The 24,445-nt window shown below is 36.6% G+C and overlaps 1 protein-coding gene across 1 annotated transcript in view; it reads left to right on the top strand.

Moving 5' to 3' along the window:
- The first annotated feature begins 3,928 nt into the window (after positions 1-3,928).
- Positions 3,929-24,445, top strand: part of plecb (plectin b) — a 144,510-nt gene continuing 123,993 nt past the window's right edge. Inside the window, exons 1-2 of the mRNA XM_073811694.1 lie at positions 3,929-4,055; positions 8,990-9,179. Of these exons, the coding sequence (XP_073667795.1) occupies positions 8,993-9,179 (187 nt within the window). The 5' untranslated portion in view covers positions 3,929-4,055; positions 8,990-8,992. The remainder of the gene's footprint in view (positions 4,056-8,989; positions 9,180-24,445) is intronic.

Genomic DNA, 24,445 nt, shown 5'->3' with positions numbered 1-24,445 from the left:
TACATCAGCTTCTATTTTTAATTTATCTATTTGACTTAATCAAAACCCATGTGATGCGGATGATCACAGGTTTTACTGCATTGTGTATTCACTAGTATGCACGCGCTGGACCAATAGTGTCTGTCTGCGGAGTGCAAGAGAGGGGCGTGCCGTTAAGCGGCGTAACTTTTAGCAGGGGGCGGAAATTTAAGTTGTCCAAGTCACACAGAATCCCGCGAGATGTCCGACTTCCGCTAAACTGACACGGCACATCCGATAGCTAGTAATAGTAAGACGATTGTTTATAGCTCTCTTTCAACTTTAGCGCAATGACAAATAACGTTACTGCCGTAAATGTTTTAAATTGAGGGCACGGAGGAAGCTTCATAAGACGCTCTTTTTTTTTTTTTTTTTTTTTTTATTAACTTGAAATCACATTACATCAATACTCATAATAACATACAAAATAGAAATTACAATCAGACAATACAAACAAACAAATAAAAAAGTATAAACATACAAATTAAGTATAAAAAAATAAAAAATAACATAAGAGCATGAGATCATCATACAAATAACGTAAAAGCTTCACATAAGGACCTAGTGCGTTTTGCTTTATTATTTTTCAATCCAAGAAGTAACTCTACATAATGTTTCATATCTATCTGAAATAACAAAAAGTTAGGTTTTCCTTTAGCCCATTTTTGTTTATGTATATGGTATTTTCCCATAATCAATAAAAGATTAACAACAAAAGTCTCATTTGGTGGCAATTGTTCTCTATTAAAATAAAAAAATACATCTTTCTCAAAAAGGTAAACTTTAATACCAAAACACTTATAAAGGAGGCCTTCCAATTCTATCCAAAACATTTTGCTATATATACAATTGAAAAATAAGTGTACAACATCCTCCTTTTCTGTCCCACAAAAATCACATCTGACATCAGCATCATCATTAAACCTAAGAAAAAGTGTTTTAACAGGGTACACCAAATGAAGTATTTTAAAATGTACTTCTCTCACCTTATTTGTTATACAATATTTTTTCGGCAGCAACCATGCATATTTCCATTCAATGCACTCAAATTTAGAATGCCAAAATGTTCTAGAAGATATTGGGCTATATTCTGTAAGTAACTTCCTAATAAAATAATTATTCCATCTTTTATCAGTAATGATCACTCCTTCAAGTGCAATATCAGGTTTAAAACTCACATTCTCATTATACACATATCCTTTAAACAGACATTTTAAACCAGATGGTATAGCATCGAACACTATACAATATTCTTTAGGGACTATTGGAATATTGTACGCTTCATAAGACGCTCGGATGGTCTTATATTGTCTCATTCATCGTCATTGTTAACGTGGGTAGACAATATGGCCATATACGGCATATATGGACATATTTACCATCCTAAAATTATTAAAGTACCGAGGCATACCAATATTTAAATCGTGAACTGTTACACAGTGAGGGTGATTTCGTCTTTTTTTTTAAGTAAATGTGCACCTCAGACAGTTTAATATGTATTAAACAAAGATGAAATTCACTTGCAAACTTAATTCTTTTTAAGTTTTAAGAGGAATCTACAGAGCTCACGTGGTTTTATAAGAAATGGCTACTAACAGATAACATCTGGTGATATTGTGAAGGTTTATAAAAATAACTATTCACAACAGGTAACATTGTAAAGGTGTATAAAATAACCATTCACAACAGGTAACATTGTAAATGTGTATAAAAATAACTATTCACAACAGGTAACATCTGGTGACATTGTAAAGGTTTATAAAATAATTATTCACAACAGGTAACATCTGGTGACATTGTGAAGGTTTATAAAAATAACTATTCACACAGGTAACATTGTAAAGGTGTATAAAAATAACTATGCACAACATGTAACAACTGGTGACATTGTAAAGGTTTATAAAAATAAATATCCACAACATGTAACAACTAGTGAGATTGTAAAGGTTTATAAAATAATAATTCACAACAGGTAACATCTGGTGACATTGTAAAGGTTTATAAAAATATAATTTTAGCAAGATCACCCTGCAATAAATTATAACACAGCATTATGAGAGGCATCAGGAGCTGATCCCAAGTGAGCTGGAAGCTGTTGATGTATGTACAGTATTGGTAAAGTGCACATGAATGCATTTTATAATAATAATGCATCAAATGTCAACCCTGTGTAGAGCTGAGAAATGTGGTTGTTTCTCAGCAGCAGTAATGTCCAATGGTGCCAGCTTAACACATTGGTGCAGTTTCCCAGACAGGGCTTAGTCAGGGGTGCCCAAACTCAGTCCTGGAGGGCCGGTGTCCTGCAGAGTTTAGCTCTTACTTGCATCAGAGCACCTGCCAGTAAGTTTCTAGTATGCTTAGTAGGACATTAATTGGCTGCTTCAGGTGTGTTTGATTAGGGTTAGAGCTAAACTTTGCAGGACACAGTTTGGAAACCCTTTGTTTAGATCAGGGGTGACCCACCCTGTTCCTGGAGATCTACCCTCCTGCATATTTTAGTTCTAACCCAGCTTTAACAAACACACCTTACTATAATTTTAAGGTTGCCCTGAAATGCTTGATTGGCAGGTTCAGGTGTGTTTGATTGGGGTTGGAGCTGAACTCTGCAGGACAGTAGATCTCAAGACACAGGTTTGGTCACCAATGGTTTAGATTAAACCAGGACTGGGCACTTATATTAGGACATTTTAGTTTTTACAAACAAACCTTACAAAAACAAGACTGGTGTGCACCTTGAAACAAAACAATGGCACTGATATGTTGAGATGTGTCAGTACAAGGTGTTTTCTTAATTACAGTAGCTCAAACATGCATTTTAGCCCGGGAACAGTATAAGCCCTGTCTGGAAAACCGCCACATTGTTTTACCATAACAGATATGGGTTGTTTAAGGTTGAGTTGTGATTTTGAAGTGTAGACAGATGGATCATCCTATTGTATTTCTGCATCACAGTTAAGGTGCATGTGGATGGTATCACCCTCACAAGTTGTCCACTGCATCACTTCACATCAATGCAGCTGTGAAAATAATAACCATAAACAAACATATTTTACATTTGTACTTAAAATAAGCTTACATTATGAGAATATACAATGGCACCCATACTTAAACAGAATAGGGTTTGAGAGAGATACATTAAAAACGAGACAGTAGTACACACATCCTTTAACTCCAGTGTTATTATGACGTTTAATAGGTCATTAATGAATTACTGTCATTTGAAATGTCGACAACTTACAGGAATAACTGTAAAATTCGAATGTACTAATATCTAACGTTACTATCGTAAACAGGAAAATATATAGGTGAGCAATGAAACTCATGCAAGATTTGTTGCATTTTGTTAACTACTCGTTACTGATCATAAGTGTAATCATAGAACGGACTTCACAAATCTAACATTAGGCTAACAACACATAGCTAACGTTAGCGAGCTTACCTGAAACGGTCGACCTTAATTCAGCCCCTGCGTGACTTCTTAACATGTGTCGTAGCCGAACCATTTCTCGGGAAAAGGATGTTCGTCAGTCGGCTTCCCGTCCATTAAAATTGGTACGAACAAACATGAAGGCGCTTGGATGAGCAACTTTAATAACGCCTTTAGCCGCCGTATCTCTATGCGGGCAGAAGAGAAGACAGAATGACAACATCTCGTCCTGACGTCTCGCGTGGTTCTGTGTAACTTGGACAACTTAAAGTTACGCCCCCTGCTAAAAGTTACGCCCCTTAACGGCACGCCCCTCTCTTGCGGTCCGCAGACAGACCCATCTCCGCTGGACCGCTGCACACTGAGACATGTACACGGGTTAATCATTGATCGATGACGTTATTGCCGGTGCTGTGGGACTGCTGCGTGTTTGTGGACCGCACAGCAATGCAGATTCTGCATTTCGTCTCTCTTCATCGTCTGATCACAACACTCAATGGGATTATATTATACACGCATGGATGTGTGAGGCGTTTATAAGTGAATCGAGCGTGTAGTGTACTGTATGCGGGTTTGACTGGACCGCGGACAGCTGCCAGCAGCGCATACGGTAAGACACATAAATGTTTTCCTATTGATCTGTATTTACAATTAGATTTTGTGGATGAACAATGATACCTGGGGCGTGTGCAGGTTTAGACAGTATACTTTACTTGTGGGTGTCTGTCGTCTGTTTTGCGATGGGTTAGTAGGATGATGAATATGTTCTGCAATGATGCACCGCAGCCTACTCACAGGCATTCATAAAGTTTATATGGGCTTGAATTACTACTGCCAACGACCTTTAATATAACCACAGAGTTGTCATCTAATATGTGTAACTGACTGTGGCTCTTTTTGTATCCATGCATTACTCTTTATAAAAAGCTGATAAATATTTTCTCTGAGAATGTAATGTATGATTTTTTTTCAGTTTCTACTAGTAAGACGCATTAACCAGTGTTTGTTGTCAAACTTTTGTATTGCAACGTTACACTCGTTCATAACATGCATTAATAACCAGGACTGCACTGTTAAATGATTTTAATCTAAATATGAAAGTCCTTTGTCTAACAGCTACTAAAAATCACATACACATCACATGAAAATGTTTCTAGAAGTGAATTTTCAAACATTATAGAAATGGGAGACTCATCGTTTCTCTTGTGAAGATAAATACAATACAAAATGATAATATACAAAATTGTTACTTGTTCATTGACAACAGTTTTGGGGAAAGTTACTTTTAAAAGTAATGCATTACAATATTAAGTTACTCCTCAAAAAAGTAACTAATTGCGTTATTTAGTTACTTTTCATGAAAAGTAATACGCACGTTACTTTTGTTACATGGCTGAGGCTTGATCTCTTTCAGGCCTTGCAAGTGTTTTTTATGACTGAGAAGTTCTGCATTCAGAAATTTCATATTTCCATTGCAAATTGTTTTATTCAGTACATTATTGTGTTTGAATTCAAATGAATTACCTGAAAAGTAACTTGCATTACTTTTTTAAAAAAGAAAGTAAAATATTAATGTGTACATTTAGAAAGTAATGCGTTACTTTACTCGAGAGAAGTAATATTATTACGTAATGCACGTTACTTGTAATGCGTTACCCCAAACACTGATTGACAAGCAAGCTGCATATCATTGGTCGTTGGCTGTCATACTGAAGCACGCTAGTGTAAAAAAAGAATGAGCTTGTCTTTAACATGAGCTGCAAATTATTTAAAGGTTCAGATCAGGTAACAATAAGGTATGTAACCCTTGCACTTTTACAGTGTACCATAAATGTTCAAACATTGTAGACATAGTTTACAATTCAAAACTTTTATATATGTTACCCAATAGACTTTTCGTCCAGATATTCAAAAGGGCACTATGCCCGCGTCAGGGGTTCAATTTAATGAACAATTACACAGTATAACAATACACGGTTTCTTTTATTAGAAAAATTTAAAACAGCAAATACACTGTTCACAATAGAAGTGTTTGACAATAAATCAACAGAACAAAGACTTAAACAAACATTACACAAAACACTCAAAATGGCTGCAACCGGAATAACGGGCCTAGTTATTGATGGCAAGTCTCTGAATACAATTTAGTCACTCTCAGCAGTGTTATTATAAATCACATCTATCAGAAATGCAACCCACTCTCAGTGCTCACAAGTAAATCCACGCAGGTATTTATCACTACACACACACACACCACCCTCTAGAGGCCGGAGTGATATAATACGCTGGCCCGTTAACCAGGCAGAGAAAAAAAACAAAGAAAGAAACAACCAAAACTACAATCACATCAGAATACAAAGTAAAAGAAAAGAAATACAATCAATCCAAACACTTTAATACTGGGAAAAACAGTGGTCATTTCGTTACAAGCTGGCAAGTGAATTAGCTCTGTCAAACACAATTTCACATGATTAATATTGATACACAAGTTACTTTGTCACACAATTCCACATGATTAATACTAATGAACAAGTTACTCACAGTTACACATTTTCAAGTTATTAATACACTGCATTTAAAATATATTTTTATTATATAAACACTTCCATACAAAAATAATTATAAAAACATGGCAGCATTAAATTACCTTAGTTCCCATCCATTACATTGGAAAGGTAGCGTCGTAACAGTATTTTGCCGAAGCTTACAGCGTCTTGTTGTCACCTTCGTTATTTCCTCCGCTCTCGCTATTAACAAAAGTATCATATTACACACATCAACTGAATAGCGGAGTAAATTCTTACAGGCTCTTATTGGGTCACTCGCCAGCTCATCCAAACACACTTAACATCATGCATGCCACCTACCTAAAACATCGTCCAAGCCTTCGCATGCAATAGGTTAGTAGAAAGAAAATGCACGATACAGTGCTTTTAGCCCAACAGCACCGTATCACCAATGCGCTGCTGCTTTACAGAGTCTATATCTGCACGTAAACAAACGCGCATTACATTACATTAACACATGTCATATACATAAGAGATAAAAACCTACCCAGACACACACAATGCACGACATCCAGGACAAATTGGTGGCATACACGATATTAGTCTAGTCACCCCACAGAAGAACAGTTGTAAGAAGCGGTTGTTTGTAGCAGCACGCCAAACAGCCAAGTGCACACAATTGCTACGTCATCTGATGCGCCTTTTATCATATGCAGGCGGAACTTACATAGAAAGGTCTATAATGACGTCACCCATCATACCAACCCACTACATATAAAAAGAGAAAATGTCTGAATATAAAGTACAAAGTCATAGTTAACATCAGATCCTCTGTACAAACAATTAAGATATGTTCACCTCTTATTATGGGCATTGAATGAGTGTAGTCATAGACTCATGTGTCTCACTCTTTAAATTCATCTCGTAGACACAAAGAGACTCATTGAGATATAATACATATATAGTAAATGTGGCTCAGAATTGCTTACTTTTACAGATGCTGGAATGATCAAGACAGTTGTTAAACCACTTTAGATGACTCAGTTAACAGGGACTGCTACCTTAACTAAAATTAATGGATATCTTTACACCAGAGATTTAACACACTTTGAATTACAGTACCTCTGCTCTGTGTATGAAATTTGCTATACAAATAAACTTGCCTAAGGTACTAATGGGTATCGCCGCAGCGACAGCTTTTCTACCTTTATTTGTGAGAGTGTGTACAAATGCAAATATAAATGTTCTACATTAATGTGGAAATAGTTTTTGCACTTTAATAATGACTTTATTGACTTTTATGTATGTTCATATGTTCTCCCATGAGCTCATAACACAGGTAATGTTGACTTTTTACAATATACATTTTTTTAAATGCTGCTCTAATCTGATTTTCTAATTTTAAGGATTGCTTTATAAAAAAAATTGCCTTCACATTTCCCCAAAAATCAGGTTGGATATTTTGGCCCCTTCAGAGAAGTTAATGTTTACTGCAGGTGTTTGGAGCTATAGTTTTATCAGGCTAATAAACCGCTAGAGGTTATTTACATCTCATTTCCTCACCCTGCTTTGTCCATCAACTTATAACACATATTCATGCCAACAGTCACACAGAACCAGGCTTTGTCACTTTGTGTAGATGTGTAGTGTTCGTGACTGAAGCACAAAATAAGCACCATATAGTTTGCATAGTCACAATAGGTTTGTGTTTACATGTACTTTTGGGCCATTTCCCATAAACATTGCGTTAATTGTGGTAAATGTTAATATTGTGCCTCTCTGAATTGATACCACTATCTACATGACAGGAATAAAGTGTTTATATATATATATATATATATATATATATATATATATATATATATATATATATATATATATATATATATATATGTATATTTTATATATATATAAATGTAACTTTTATATATATATATCACACTTACATAACATTATAAAGCAGGTAATATGTAAATGATTTTAGATATTGCACTCAGGCCGGGGTTAATCAATTACCCTTGATCCTGGCTTTAACACACGTGTCAGTAGCTTAACCTCAGATAAGTTATGTCTTTCTCACTAAACAGGTGGATGTTAATCTTTATATCCTATACTGGGCTTTCAGCGAGTGATCTATACTAAAATACATAGTTATGTAAAAGGCTTTGACACTATGATGGCGTGAGTCTACGATCACAAATGCATTGCAGACATGGTTTTACGTTTAATTATCCTTACCTTACCAATCTGTTACATTCTGCTTAAGATGCACTGGCAAACTTGATCATTTAGCTTGGTCATCTGCATTTTTTAGATCAGATTCGTGCTTATATTCATATAGTAAAGACAATTTAACCTCCTGTTGGAGCTGATTTTCCATATATGGTAAGAAGCATCACATTTTCGCCAGACGCTAGAGGTATTCGGCAAATCACAACGCCTGGCCAATCAGAGCACACCATGCCATTGAGAATGATGGGCTTTGTACAAATTCGTTTCAGAAAGGCAGGGCATAGAGGAGCAACAATAATGTACGGTCTGTGGAAAATAATTTGTTTTTTTGAACCATAAACCACTCAAACACATTGCATACACCAAATACACACACAAAAATATATTTTTAGCAACATAATAGAGTTTTTTAAATGAATGATGTAAAATGAAGAAAACTTAGTAAAGAAAAAGCTGGCAGTAAGGGCCTATAATAGATGAGATCACTTTCAATACTGTTTAATAAGCCTTTTGCAGTAAGACCTTGATGCTGGCCGATTGCCAAGAGTACATTTTGTACAAATTCTAAACAAAGTGTGACCACAAAGTTGGTTAAAATATAACATAGTTTTAACTTATTCAAGATTTGTGTCTTTTCTTGTCACAATATTCTTCTTAACGTTACATTTGTGTTTTTAAATGGTTTATTATTATTATTTTAAAGTGTGAAAAAATGTTAATAAAAAACGGGTAAGTTACCTTAAACTTTTGGTTGGTAGTGTATATGGACCGCATGTAATTTCCTTTAAATGTTGTGTACCTGTAGGTGATGGCTGCTGGCCGCAGGGAGAAACTAAGAGAACTTCCTCCGGTGCAGCAGAGCTCCGGTGACAGGAGCAGCTCTGTAGGAGACACGCTCCCCTGGAACCTCCCTAAACATCAGCGGGTCAAACGATCCAAGTCTGCCTCTGCAGAGGTGCTGGACCCGGCTGAGAGAGCCGTCATTCGCATCGCAGGTACTACTCCACTCTGATACTGGTGAATGTAAGCAACTCCACCCTGCAGTTATTACCGTCTGGATTTGAAAGAGGGACCTGGGTTGCAGTTTATCTATAGAGACACTCTACTGCATAACAATGCTCTGACAAATTTTTTTTTTTGCGTTTTCACGTATGTTCTGCATAGTTTCAAACAAACAATTTGCACCCAGATGGTCTTGCACAGTGAGTCAGTGGGTTACCTTATTCATGAATATCAGTCATGTGACCTTTTACGTCATTCCAGTTGCCTGCCGCCATCTTGAGTACCTACCGAGTACCAGTAGGCTACGGATAAGCATTGGCTAACTTGCTACGATTTACGGATGTCTTATCTTTTACTGTCTATGATTCTTACGGATACAGTAAAGGGCTACGAAAGACAACATTTCACACCTCGACTGTCATGAAAAGAAACGCTACTTTATAAAAAATATCTTGGTTAGGGTGTGATGCCTACTCGATCCCTGATGCGTTCTTCCAGTCTCTGTCCGATGCTACCGAACTACCACAATTTTACAACACTAAGAAGGCTCGACACAACATACATCTTTGCTCGAAGTATCACCTGGATCTTTACACATGAAGAGCCTCACTGCTGCGACAGGCCATCCTTTGTCTAGTATTTTAGAGTGAGAAAGTTGGCAACCCTTGAGCGGACACCAAAACAACCAAAGTCTGTTGTTCAAAACCTTCTTTTTAGTAAACAGTGTGTACACAAACAATTTTCTCAATATTTGAGTTCACGTGTAGAGACACAGGTGATACTTCGAGCAAAGTGTCATGTTGTGTCGAGCCTTCTTAGTGTTTTAAAAATAGCGATTTTGATGCTCACAATATATTAAAGGCATAGCTTCTAGTTCTTTTGCGACCACTTCAGGTACTCAAAATGGCGGAAGACAAGTTTGAGATGTGAGTGACGTCAGCTGATGTTCATGAATAGCAAGAATCTCTTTGAGCATCGGCAAGGTCGGGGGCCTTTTTGTGTTGAGTTTGTATGTTCTCCCTGTTGTCAATGTGGGTTTACTTCAGGATTAGCCAGTTCTTGTCATGAATATAGCCATAGGTGTTGGAATGACATTAAGAAATAAGACAGGCACTACTTAAAAACAGCACAATGACCAGTTTGATCTGTGACAGGGGTGTCCTCTTTGGCAAGTGTAGATTCAGCATCTAACAGGACTTGCAGTACCAGCTCTCATCTCTGTCAGAGTCTGAGTCAGCAAATGCATGCACACTGATGGATGTACACACTAAGAGCTCATGAAGACAGACTATTGAATAGCTCTGCCTTTTCTTATTATGCTGTATGATTTGAGAGATCTTTCTTTTATTTTGTGACTTATGTTGGGAGAATAGATGTCTCACATGCTTATAGCCAAAAATGTAGATCCTGTTTAATTGCAGTCAGTCATGTTTATTGTGAGTATGTGCTTCATTATTCTTATTGTTGATTTAGCTTTTGAGCTGCTTTATTGCCATTATTAACTTAAAATCAGTATTATTTGTATAATATCAGTATATACTCCTGTATAATGTGCGGACAAAACTCTGTACATTCAGAGGCTGATTTCATAAAAGAGTCTGTGTGCTTCTATCCAAGCATTGCTTTGTTTGTTTGACTGGTCTGCATGTCAACTTCTGACTTAACCAATAGCATGTTGAATGGGTTTACCTGGTTAGCTGAAAAACATAAGATATGCAGAATATTTGGGTAATAGTAACCTGTATACAACATTTCTCCATAGCTGTTTGAATACAACAGTCCTTATTTATTACATATACCAGGCTCGATCAGCTACAGCAAATAAAACTGTATGTTTTTTTATATAAACTGCCTTAAATGTGCTTTTGCAGCATCGTTCCTTGACAAAGATGGATTGCATGTAGGCGGCTGCTATAACAGCCCTCAAAAACGCTGAGTCAGTGTGGGTGTTTTGTTGAGGTTCACACTGTTTCACGAGTCCTGCATAAGTGAACATTGATCTCTGAGGACAGTAATGCTCTCCTCCTGTTTCACAACGTTTATCTGCTGTAGGCTATGTGTGTACACTGAGACATAAGGGATATAGATGTGTTACGTTTATTTTATGGTCCTTAAGCAATGACAAACCTGGCCAAATGTGACCCTGTCTATAAACTCCAGGCTAAAGTCTCATAATCTTATTATGAGATTTGGAGCATCAAAGTTTGATTTCAATCATTGATTTCACATTCAGTCTTTGACATCTTGATCTTATTTAGTCAATATTAAAGATATCAAGGTTATATTTTCACAGAATGTTTTTTACATCATGTAGGATGATTTTATCTAGAAAACAGTAAATCACAGGCAAGTTCACATTTTGCACAAATGTTATTACTGCAGTACCATTGTTATCCACTAGATGTCAGTAGGTTAAAGTTGTTAATGTCACCGGAAAGAGGTTTTCACCATCCAACAAATGTAATGTCAAATTCCCCGATAACTTATTAACTCATTCTTTTCAATAAACATTTTCACATTGTAAATGATTCATTCACAAATCAAATTGATTCAGTTTAATTTCCCTGAATCCATTATCAAGCCACTGAATAGCCGTTGGCATTTAATTTACTAGATAATAATGAGATACCATTTTGCTTTGAAATACTTGGAAAAAGTTAATTAACTGTATTGAGCGCAAGTTTTATTGTGATTTTCGTGCATCTATAATGAAACTCTCCAAGTTACTTACAGTTTGTATGATTACTACCTGAGGTCATAAGCGAGGGGTCAACAGTCATGGCAGCTGTGTGCTATAATAGGTAGGTGCGAGGGGTGTTAACGTGGTCAAACAGAGTCGAATCGTTCTTTGAGCGTGTCAGGCATATTTAATTTCACTCTCATGTCAGGTTTCTCTTTGATTACACAGGGATGTTAAATATTCGCATGTTGCCTGCATTCTCTCACACACTGTACAGACCACACACACACATTTACGCATGCTATTGGGAGCAGTGTAATTCAAGCCCACAGTAATGGCCTCACACCAGATCTAACACCTGTTTTTGGGGTCAGGGCTGTAGTCCTTGTAGGAATGTCTCAGGTTGTTAGAGACGTGCATACTGTATGGCCCTTAAACACACATGTATTCATACCCTTTATGCCAACCACATGTATTCCCAAATGCAGTATGTGTGTATGGTATTTGTGCATGTATGGTACAGTATTTGACAGTTAAAGTGTCATTAGTTTTCATAAGATTGTTGTAACATGTTTACTAGAAAGATGACTACTCCTGCTGAAGTCAACATGATGTGTTTTTTGGTCAGTACTAAACGGGCATAAGAGTCACTTCGTTGCTTCCGTAGCCCAGTTTTGTCTTTCACTCTGAAAGCTAATAGCTGCATCAGCAAGAGTCTGCTTAGACATGAGCAAGTATTCTCAGAAACACAGCAATCTCTACAGTGAGTAGGTGTGGGGCTTCTAGATTGCACCATTTGGGGAAGTGTTATGTTTATTTATAGGAAAACCTTAAAACACCCATGCGGTCATGTATATGGGGTTTTTGTATAATCATGGGTGTGACTTGCACAGTACAATAGAAAAATGTGTCATGAATATTTTTGGCAGTTTTGACCAAACTACCTACTGTAGCAGTTTACCCTTAGTTTTACTTTGAAAAAGTTTTCATACATACTTATTTTAGGAATACTGTAAAAATTACAGAAGATGGCTGGTGTATTTGCTGCCAGTATTTTACTATACAGTAATGGATAAACACGGTAATATACAGTATTTTATGTTTAGAGTAATATGCTGTAAAGCAGTGGTATGGAGCTAGAAGAGTCTCAATAAAGATAAATGCACACACTACATTCACATATGCACACACAGGATTCATAAATACACAAACAGGATACACAAATGCGCACAAAATTCACAAATGCACACACAAAATTCACAAATGCACACACAAAATTTAAGAAGCTCAGAAGATTCACAAATGTACACAAAATACAGAAATGCACACAAAATTCATAAATACACAACCAATTCAGAAATGCAAACAACATTTACAAATTCACTCAAGATTCACAAATGCACAGGACAAGATTCAGAAATGTATTTCTGATGCACACACAAATATATCTTGATTTACAAACTGTTTTGTTCTGTGAACTTTACTGCATTTTAGGGCTGTCAAATTTTAATTCGAATTTCGAATATTCGTCGAATGTAAAAAAAATATGCATATTCGAACGTAAAACTTTGCATTCGAATTTTACCTGTGTCAGGAAGCTCACGCAACGTGATAATGCATAACTGACGCGGATTGTTATACAGAGCGTTAGCGGCTCAGCCAACTATGCGGAGCAAGCCAGCGTTATTCATTTGAAAAATAGCAAGAAAAGACAGTGGGGATTACGAGTCGGACAGAATACATATTAAAAGGGCTGTGTGATGCTTCTTTGGTTTTTGGAGCATCAACTGGAATTCAACCGCAAAGTGAAACTAACTGAGATGAATTATTGTCGTCTGCTTCTGAATGCAGTTTTAAAGTTTAAAATAACTGATCAACGCGAAAGTGCCATATTTCAGCTCCTTGTTTAGCAACATTAAAACCATATGTGCATCTACAGAGTCCACACCGCATATGAGAGAGTTGCAATGTAACGCCGCGGTGGCTTTATTTTAACTGACTGGAAACTTGACTTTCACCTGGACATTTGATATGCAAGTTTTTCATCAACATTATCTGCGTGAAATATAAACATGATGATCATCTGCCAACTCGACTGTTTCAGCACGTCCTCTATTAATTACGGAGAGTCTGCTTTATTAACGGCTTCACTCTGCGCGTAAGTTAAACATTTCTGTTCTGTACTTTATTACTCGCATATATTTCTACATATTTTCAACCAAGGAACACACAAAATAATATAATATAAGTTGTTGTGAATAGCGTTTAAGCTTGACAAAATTTAAATGACTAATGATCTTTCCCACTTATTTTGGCTTAAATAAAGATTCATTCGTTTTCATACTTTATTAGAAACACGTTAATTTACTTATATAAAATGCCCTATATTAGTATGCATTGTCTATGTATGGCATTCGTTTTGTACATTTACAGGTGCACAACTATACTGGTTAATTTTGATTTCATTAGTAGTGTTTATAACATTCGTTTTAACAAAAAATATGCTGTGCATGATTATATTATTGGGGCTTTGTGCTGCGCCCTCTTGTGGGCTTTTAGGAGTATTTTCTCCAAGATAAAGTAGGTCTTTATAATTCGAATATAATTCGAATTTTATTATTTTTCAAGGACGAATTTCGAATGTACTTGTTCAGCCATTTTGACACCCCTACTGCATTTGTGTGTGAATTTTGAGACTCCCCTGACTTGGCTCGACACACAAATGCCTTTTTTTAAACTGGGAATGATCTGCAACCAAGGAGATTACTAGCTACACATTTTAAGTTCTACATACCGCTCCCCTGTGGTTGCCAGAAGCCATGTTGAGGTCTCAACCAACCAACTGACAGACAGAACTCCACCGCGCTAACGTTAGCTCGCGCCCGCACCACGTGCATATCACGCTGTGTAAACTTCTTCTTCTTCGGTTTTATTGGCGGTTGGCAAACCAGCTTAAAGGTCATGTGATTGGCTTATAAGTAAACAATCCCCCACGTGGGGTGCGTTGTTGTGATTGACTAAAACAAGGGAGATATCTGATTGGTTGCAGATCATTCCCTGTTTAAAAAAACGCATTTGTGTGTCGAGCCAAGTCAGGGGAGTCTCAAAATTCACACACAAATGCAGTAAAGTTCACAGACCAAAAACAGTTTGTAAATCAAGATATATTTGTGTGTGCATCAGAAATACATTTCTGAATCTTGTCCTGTGCATTTGTGAATCTTGAGTGCATTTGTAAATGTTGTTTGCATTTCTGAATTGGTTGTGTATTTGGGTGATTCTCACGAAACCATTGAAACACCACGGCACTAATGATTTTAGCTATAAAATGTGTAATATAGTAATTTTAAAAAGCATCAGAATTAACACAATACTGTGTTCTACCTTGCACAATGTGTGATTTTAACATAAGAATTTATAATTTGTCAATTTTATCTCCTTTTCTGCTGAAATTCTCATTACCGCAATGCGTCCGGGTGTGTTTGAACATGTGTTATGTTTTAATTTAAACAAATTATAACAAAAATATTTAGAAAAAAATTAAGTGATTTTTTTGCTAGACTACTTTAGATGACAGAAAATAATTTACTGAATATTTATGTATAATAATAATAAAGAAAAAATAGGAAAACGATGTGTCCATGCCTGATGTTCTCATCCTCCGCAACACTTTTTGAGAACAGTTTAAGCACACATACAGAATTTAAATAAAGTTTGATTTTGAATGATCAAGCACATGGACCAGGTACTTCAAGATGGCTACCAGGTAAGATCATCTCTTTATATCTCTCCAGTTAAATTTGAAATATTCTCTTGTCAGAATGTTTACACAACATTTCGATTCTCATTACCGAAACAGGTAGTTTTATACATTTCAAAAATTCTTTAATTCACAATTTTTTTATAAAAATGTTCTTTATTAAAGTCTAATAATATGCACTGAGTAGAAAATTAGCAAAGCCTTCATGGCTTCTCTACTATTAGCAAAACATACTGGGGTACCTCATCCTCCACAACACCATTCTCATATACCACAATGATTTAACAGCAGTTGCGGTAAAGAGAACATCTGTTTCGGAAATGAGAATTTAAGCACATTGTTTATTACTTTTAAATATCTATTATGAATTTAATAAAGTTAAAATGTAATAACTGTTGATATTTTGCCTTACGATTTTCCATTCCAGACAGTCAGCAAATGAAAGAAAAAAAGCTTTGGCAAAGGCCAGGTTGACAAAGTTCAGGGGGAAAGTATATAGCAACCCAGAACTGCTCGAGGAGTACAGAAGAAAGGAGAGAGAAAGGTTAGCTTTGGAGATGTTGCAGCAGGTGTAATTAGCAAAAAACACCCTACAGTGTTAGGAAATGTACATGAGAGTATACATGCACACACACACACACACACACACACACACACACACACACACACACACACACACACACACACACACACACACACACACACACACACACACACACATTCTGGTTTACATGTTTTTTGGGGACATTCCATAGACGTAATGCATTTTATTCTGTACAAACTGTATATTCTATTCCCCTTACCTGCCCCATTCCCTAACCCCAACCATCACAGGAAACTGCCTGATACCTTAGATTTTCAAGAAACATCATTCTGTTTGATTTATTAGCTTGTTTCCTCATGGGGACATCAAAATGTCCCCACAAGGTCACAAAAATACTGGTATTCCTATCCTTGTGGGGACAATTGGTCCCCCCAACGTGATAATTACCCGGCCACACACACACACACACACACACACACACACACACACACACACACACACACACACACACACACACACACACAAACACACACACACACACACACACACACACACACACGCACAAAGCAACAAGTCTATACTATATGATGATGTGTACATACGTTTTTTTTTCTCTCCATAATGTGAGACATGCTAATTTAATGTTATGCTTTCTTTCCACTTCCAGGTATCAAAAACGAAAACAAAATGGCAAAATAAAGAAAACTGAAGTACTGACTAAGAAGCAACATGAAAAGAAAAAAAAGACAGTGGCGGGAAAGCTCAAAGCGTAATTATAAAAGAAAGAAACAGCTTAAAGCGGTACTAGACAAAACACCATCTAGTGAGGAAGATGTTTCACTTCAGCTTATTCAAGTTATTGAAGAAGCAAATGAAGTTCAAGAAAATCTTCAAGCAGCAGCACCAAAAGAACAGCCATTCTTGTCTCAGCAGGTAAATGTCCCAGAAAATTCCAGTTTTCAATAGGGCTGCCTAACGATTAGTCGTGATTAATCATTTGCAGAATAAACGTTTTTGTTTACATAATATATGTGGGTGTACTGTGTATTGTAACTATGTATACATTAATACACATATTATACTTTTAACGTAATTAAGTTCAACTAACACAACACACTATTCTCAAAAGTTCTAAAGCTCTTTTTAGTTTTTGAGTTTCCAACTTATAGAAATATATTTTACAGTGTAGTGACATCAACTTAAAGGAACAGTATGTAGGATTGTGGCCAAAACTGGTATTGCAATCACAAAACGTGTGGCTAAAACTGGTACTGCAATCACACAGCTGGTGGCCAATATACCAAACGACAACATAAACATCAGTTGAGGGCTGCAACTCCACTTTTTAAATGACAATATCTTGGCCGGACCGCTGTTGTGAGTGATATGAGTATTTGAAATGAAAATGATTTCTTAATGTCTAGTGACATTTCAGGGCCATTTAATGATTAATTGATATAAATTTCTTACATACTGTTCCTTTAACTCCCCCCAAAAATGAGATACAGAAACCAAGACAAATCAAAACATCTACCCCAAAAGACTCACCCAAAACGAAGAAAAGAAAAAGAACACTATCCAAACTGAGGGCAAAGTTGCGCAGCACAGAAGAGAAGCTTCTGGAAAGAAATAAAGAGATTATCAACCTAACGAAAAGACTAGGAAGACTTGAGAAGAGGGAGAGAAAGCAGGAACTTGTGAACATGGAATGCAGAGAGGACAAAACAAAAGCTAGAAAGACAGATCAGAGAATGTTACCTAACAGCCAGAGAAGATTTATGCGCAGAATTGTTAGCGACTTCTTTCACCAAGATGAAGTTTCGACTGTAATTAATGGCAAATCTGGTGAAATTCGAAAAAAGGGCCAGATATTTCGCAAGAGAGCCTTGACAAACAACATGGCAAATCTACATAGAAGATTTCAGACTGAGAATCCCAGGCACAAACTTTCTATGTCTCAGTTCTGTAAACTTAAGCCATTTTGGATCATCCAACGTAGAGTAACAGACAGAGAAACATGTGCTTGTAAAACACATGAAAATTTTGGCTTGAAGATAAAAAAGCTGCATCAGCTAGGAATCATAGCTACATCCTCTCCAAGACAGATTGTGCAGGCCAGTGTGTGTTGCGACAACGACATGTCCTGCATGTACAGGACATGCAGCAATTGCAAAAATAAGAAATTTCCCACAACACAGAATCCTTCACTGAAAGAAAACATCATAGTATGGGAAGAGTGGGTTACAAAATCTGTACCAAAAAAAGGTACAGTTGTGCCCACTGAAGAAAAGGAAGTGAGGAAGGCTTTCCTTGAGAAGAGACATACCTCCATTGAAAAGCTTGTAGAACTGACACAGGACCATCTCTCAAACTTCTCAAGACACATATTCAACATCAAGCATCAATATGAAAGACTGAGGAAATTGAGAGAGTCCCTTACTCAGAATGAAGTAGTAGTTCATGTTGACTACAGTGAGAACTATGCTTGTAAATACAGCAAAGAAATAAAAGAAACTCACTTTGGAGGTGGCAACCAGCAGGTAACCCTCCATACTGGAGTTATTTATCTCAGTGGGGGGAAGGTGAAGTCCTTTGCATCACTTTCGGACTGTCTTCAGCACAATGCCATAGCCACATGGGCTCACCTTGATCCGGTACTGAGGAGCATTCGAGAGGAGCATCCAAATGCAAGGGACATCCACTTTATTTCAGATGGGCCCACATCTCAATACCGGAACAAAACCAACTTTTATCTAGCCTCAACAGTGCCATTCATGAGAGGATTTAATTGTGTAACATGGAACTTCACAGAAGCATCCCATGGAAAGGGTGCTCCTGATGGAGTGGGTGGTGCCTTAAAAAATCTGGCTGACAGAATTGTGTCCTATGGTACCAGCATACCGGATGCCAACACTTTAACTTTGAACAGCTAAATCTCAATTCATCTGTAAGGCTCTTTAAAATTACGGAGGAAGATGTCAAAACAAGTGCCGAATTAGTACCACCAGACCTGAAGACAGTGCCTGGTACAATGAGAATTCATCAGGTAAGTAAACATATTGAAAAACATGAGTGTGTCCATATGTAATATATTTTTTATAGATATATTTAAATCAAAATTACTGTTTGTTTCTCTTTAAGCTGACATCAACAAAGGCAGGCCTTATCTACACCAGAGAAGTGTCCTGCTTTTGTGATTTTGCCTGTGGATGTTTCAGTCCAAAAGAGTTTGACTTCAGAGACAATGTTGAGCCAGAAAAGGAGAACACAGAGTCAGTTTTGGAAGCAGGAAAGTGGGTCCTTGTACAATATGAAGGAGAACTGTTTCCTGGCACAATCACACAGGTATGAAGTATTTGGTGCATGGATATTTGTTGTTGTTGATTTAAAATCCTTACATTAATTTATGTATTATGTATTTTTACTCTCTAGATTGTAGATGGTCAGTATGAAGTTGACACAATGAGTTCTGCTGGACCGAACAAATTTTTCATTCCATCCATAAGATATGAGGGAGAAAAAGTGTGGTACTACTTTGATGACATAAAAGCAATCATTCCAGAGCCACAACCTGCCACATCCTCAGCTCGACACTTCTGTGTATTGCCTGAGATCTGGGCAAAGTACACAAAGAAACATGTGTAAAACATTCAATTGGTAAAGATGGTAGCAAGAGATGTTGGGGTGGTGATAGAACCACACCATATATTGTTCGTTTGCAAGGTAATCCCAATATAGTAAACCAGAGTGGCATTTAACCTACTGAAGTATAGTTAACTGATTTTCGTCTATTACAATTTCCTGTTTGCACCAAATCCAATGAATTAAATACCTTGGCAATATAATTAATTCCTATTTGTTTTTTGTTTTGAAACAACCAGTATTCTACATTGAAAGAAAAATGTTTATTCCTGTTGTAATTTTGTTTTCTCAAACACTACACAATAAAGTTTTGAACTTGAATGCATGATTGTGCAAATATTATCTGTTTTTCTACTTTAAAATTAGTTTGTAATTTCAGGCTAGTATACTATGTATTCTCATTACCGAAATAATTAACATCATTTCCGAAACCTATGTATCATTACCGCAACACATTCTTATTAAATGATAATTTAATTAATAGAAGCATAATACTTTGATTTTAAATGCATGTGCAGACTCTCTAAAATATGTTCTTTTAGGTTTGTCATGTCATTTTGAAAATATGTCAGGTTTCTTCGAGATATAAAAAAAAATTGTTGTAAATTGTGGAAGGTGTTGCGGTATATGAGCTAAATAAAACAAAATAAAAAAAACTTTCAATTAAAGATAAATATTATTTCAGAATTTCAATTTACTGTGCATGACTATTAATAATCCATTTTTTAAAATGTGAAAATATATTAGCTTTTCTAACAGTGTTAATGTTTTCTGACTGTTGCGGTAATGAGATTTTTTAGGACTTACTTTTGAAATTATGTTACAAAAAGTGTTAAATGATAAGTAAAAGTTTTTAAATTAATGTTCCCATATACTCCAGACTTTGTTTCTAATGTCTGGTGGGAAAAAAAGTAAATTTAAGCAATTTTTTAATTTTCATGCTTGACATTTTTCAAACCAAGTTTTCGTGAGAATCACCCATTTATGAATTTTGTGTGCATTTGTGAATCTTCTGTGGTTCTTAAATTTTGTGTGTGCATTTGTGAATTTTGTGTGCATTTGTGTATCCTGCGTGTGTATTTATGAATCCTGTGTGTGCATATGTTAATGTAGTGTGTGCATTTATCTTTATTGAGACTCTTCTAGCTCCATACAGTGGTTCTCAAATTTTTCTGTGTGTGGCCCCCCATTGCTGTTGGTTAGTAGCCTTATTTTTTTTTAGGCTTAATTACACAGAATTCATGATAAATTAATGTATTTTATAAAATGTTATAAAATTGGGGCCCCCCTGGGGGCCCTGGACCCCAGTTTGAGAACCACTGCTGTAAAGTAATTTCACAGTATAAATTGTGCAAAATTACAGAACATGGCTGGTGTCAGTGCTGCAAGTATTTTCCTATAAATTGGCATTTTATGTTTACAGTAAAATGCTATAAAATAATTTACAAATATAAATTTAGCAAAATTACAGAACATGGCTGCCTTCAGTGCTGCCAGTATTTTACTATACAGTAATGGATAAATACAGAAATATACAATATTTTATGTTTACAGTCCTATGCTGTAAAGTAGTGTAAAGCACAGTATAAATTGTGCAAAATTACCGAAAATAGCTGGCGTCTGTGCTACAATTATTTTACTGTATATTGATGAATACAAGAATATACACTATTTTGAACCCGTCTCACGCGCCGTGAGGTTACACACACGTTCAGTCTGATTTTCTCTGATTGCTTTTGAAAAGCTTTGAGTGCAGGAGTAAATACAGCCTGAAAGACTCGTTCTGTTACTATACAGTTCTCAGTGCACATGTTTCATTGTTGCATGAATGAAATCACGTCACACCAAAAGTATGCAATGATAAAAATCATATGCAGTGGTATTTTGGCATTGTCACCTGTCTGCAATATGTGGTTCTCATTCATTCATATTTTTTATATTACAATAATCATAACCGGAGGGTATTTTGGTTGTCATAAAAATAATGTTACAAAGCAAAACATTTTATTAATAGATCCTAAAAATACTTTATTTATTTCAAGCAAAAATAATTTACTTTTTCTTTAGATGTAAAGTATGACCTGACACGCTTTTCTAGATTCACCTCCTTCCATGCCAGTTTTGTTTGTAAGAGGTGTGTCAAGGTGTGCGCTGTCATTATTTCCATCTGTGTTTTGTGTGTCTTTAAGAGGCGGCCCTCCTCTGTCTACTGGTATTTCCCAGTCGGGAAGGGGGGAGGGGGGCGTGGCCAACGCTTAACTTTAGGAATGAAGTTTAGAGCATGACCACAGCATTGCTTCACACAATCTTAGCCACACTCGTATAGAGGTGGACATCATTTACCGGCTGAAAGAGAGACGCATACGAGGGGAACCAGTGACTGACCTGCCAATGGCCATGTATGAATCCATCTGCCTTCCACCCAACGCAGACGAACAGGACTTTGTTCAAGCCTATGAGAACGTCAGAGAGAAATACAAAGGTACCACACAATAGAAAAGGGCGGACTGGTAGCGATGACATGCGTGTGCGTGTCTGTGTGTGCTTGCTGGGGCCACGTGCTGCTTGTTTCAGCTGTTGGCTTCTGGGTGTTTATTGATCGGCACACATGCTGTCTGTCAGTGAGTCTCATGAGGTTGGGAACTTCAGAGGAGATTTTTGAATGCTCTTTGTACTGACAGTTGTGACATTTTTCCTGGAGGAAAATTGAAGTTGTCTGTGTACTTTAATTACCTTATCTTTGTGTGGCTTAATTTAAATGTTCATATTTCATTCATAAAAGCACATGCATATACAAGTTCACTGGGGGTCACTTGAGTTGACCACATGCTTTACCTTGTGAAGGTTGTGTGGTTATTCTTTTGCATTTTGCTCACACTGGATCTCATTTACTAATAAATCTGTACAAATGTCATTGCTTGTGTGTACAGATAAGGTTTTCATGCAAAATGTATGCTGGATTCAAAACATATACGACAGCCACCAGCAGCTTGCATTTATGCATTTGGCTGATGTTTTATCCAAAGCGACCTTTCATTACATTCAAGCTAAACATCTTTTTTATCAGTTTAAGCTTTTCCTGGGATCATACCTATGAACTTTACATTGCTAGTACAATGCTCTACCAATTAAGCTACTGGAAAACTTGATTTGTGTGTGTGTTAGTTTGGTTGAATCTTAAATCAAATCACTATATTTTGATGTATTCATTCATTCATTGTGAACAGAATAGATCTTGCTTGCATGACTACTAATAACACACACAGGTTAGGGATTTAAAAAAATATTTTATTTCAGTACACAACTTGTTTAGCATGTTTAACCTTTTCTGTCACTGCGGTGGTACCCTCAAAGGTTAATTTTTGTACCTTACTGGTATAAAACATTACTGTTGTCCCTTATGGGGTGCAATATACCCTAAAGACATATAGTGTACCTTTAAGGACCAATTTTGTACTAGTTTAATGTTAGGGGTACAAACCATTAACTGTACCTATAAAGGCACACAAAAGGTCATTAAGGTACAGTTATGTACTAAAAAGGTTAAACATTGTACAGTTTTCTGACAGTGCACCTTTATTATTTTGTCTTGCCAATCTACACCTAGATTAAAATCTCATAGGATAGACTGTTTTACCTTTGGTTAGTAAGTAACCAACCAGTTTCTGCCATAAACACCTCACTTCTTAGCACAATAGAACCATTACAGTAAAAAGACCCCCAACCAGTGCTTAGCGACACCCCATGGATGTACAGCAGTTTGACAGGTCAAGTCTCTGTCCTTTACTCATCATGCTTTTATCTTCTTTAACTTACTGTTCAGTAGCTTTATTACATCTTTAGTCCTGCTGGAGTAACCCAGAGTTAATTCAGTTTATACATCAAACCATTAGGCGATTTGAACCAACAGCTTTTCAGTTGCCAACCCAAATATTTAATCGCTAAGACACAGAACCCCATTCTGTCTTTTGTTAATCTCGTGTTTATTCCTTCGCTCTCACAAGGGCAACTCAATGTGGGGGTGTGATTTATTGTTGATATAAATATCGGCCCACTTTTTTCTATGTTGAGACTGAGACATAAAGGGGTCTGTGCTGAATCACTGTCTCAGCCTCCACGTACTGCTGGCTTGTGTGTGTTTGTGTGCGTGTGTTTGCGGCAGGTTAATTTGGAGTTTACAGAAGAAGCGTTCCTGCTGTCCCTTCTTCCTCCGACAGATCCTCTATCTGATCTCCTTATTAAGGCACATCAGGCAGGATGTAAGGCACATGCCATCTCTCTTCTTCTGCTCTTTCACTCATACTGATTCAATCTTTCATTTTCCATTATGTCTCTATCTAGTCATAATGCCAGTCTTTCTTCTCTGATTGCTCCTTTCCATTTTAAAGGAATAGTCTACCCTTTTGCCATATTAAACTATGTTATTACCTAAACCTAAACGAATTAATACAAACCTATCTTTTTTCAATGCGTGCACTGTACAGCGTGTTGTGAATGTGTTAGCATTTAGCCTAGCCCCATTCATTCCTATGGTACCAAAAAAAAGTTTTATTTTGTGGCAGCATACTTACTGGTATAACTCCTCATGTAACAGTCTTTAAATAGGGAAAACACGGAAGTGTTTGGTGGCTTC

The sequence above is a fragment of the Paramisgurnus dabryanus genome, chromosome 13 (genome assembly GCF_030506205.2).
Source record: "Paramisgurnus dabryanus chromosome 13, PD_genome_1.1, whole genome shotgun sequence".
Taxonomy (NCBI): domain Eukaryota; kingdom Metazoa; phylum Chordata; class Actinopteri; order Cypriniformes; family Cobitidae; genus Paramisgurnus; species Paramisgurnus dabryanus.
Note: the sequence above shows the minus strand (reverse complement) of the source record. Positions and strands in the feature narration are given on the sequence as shown.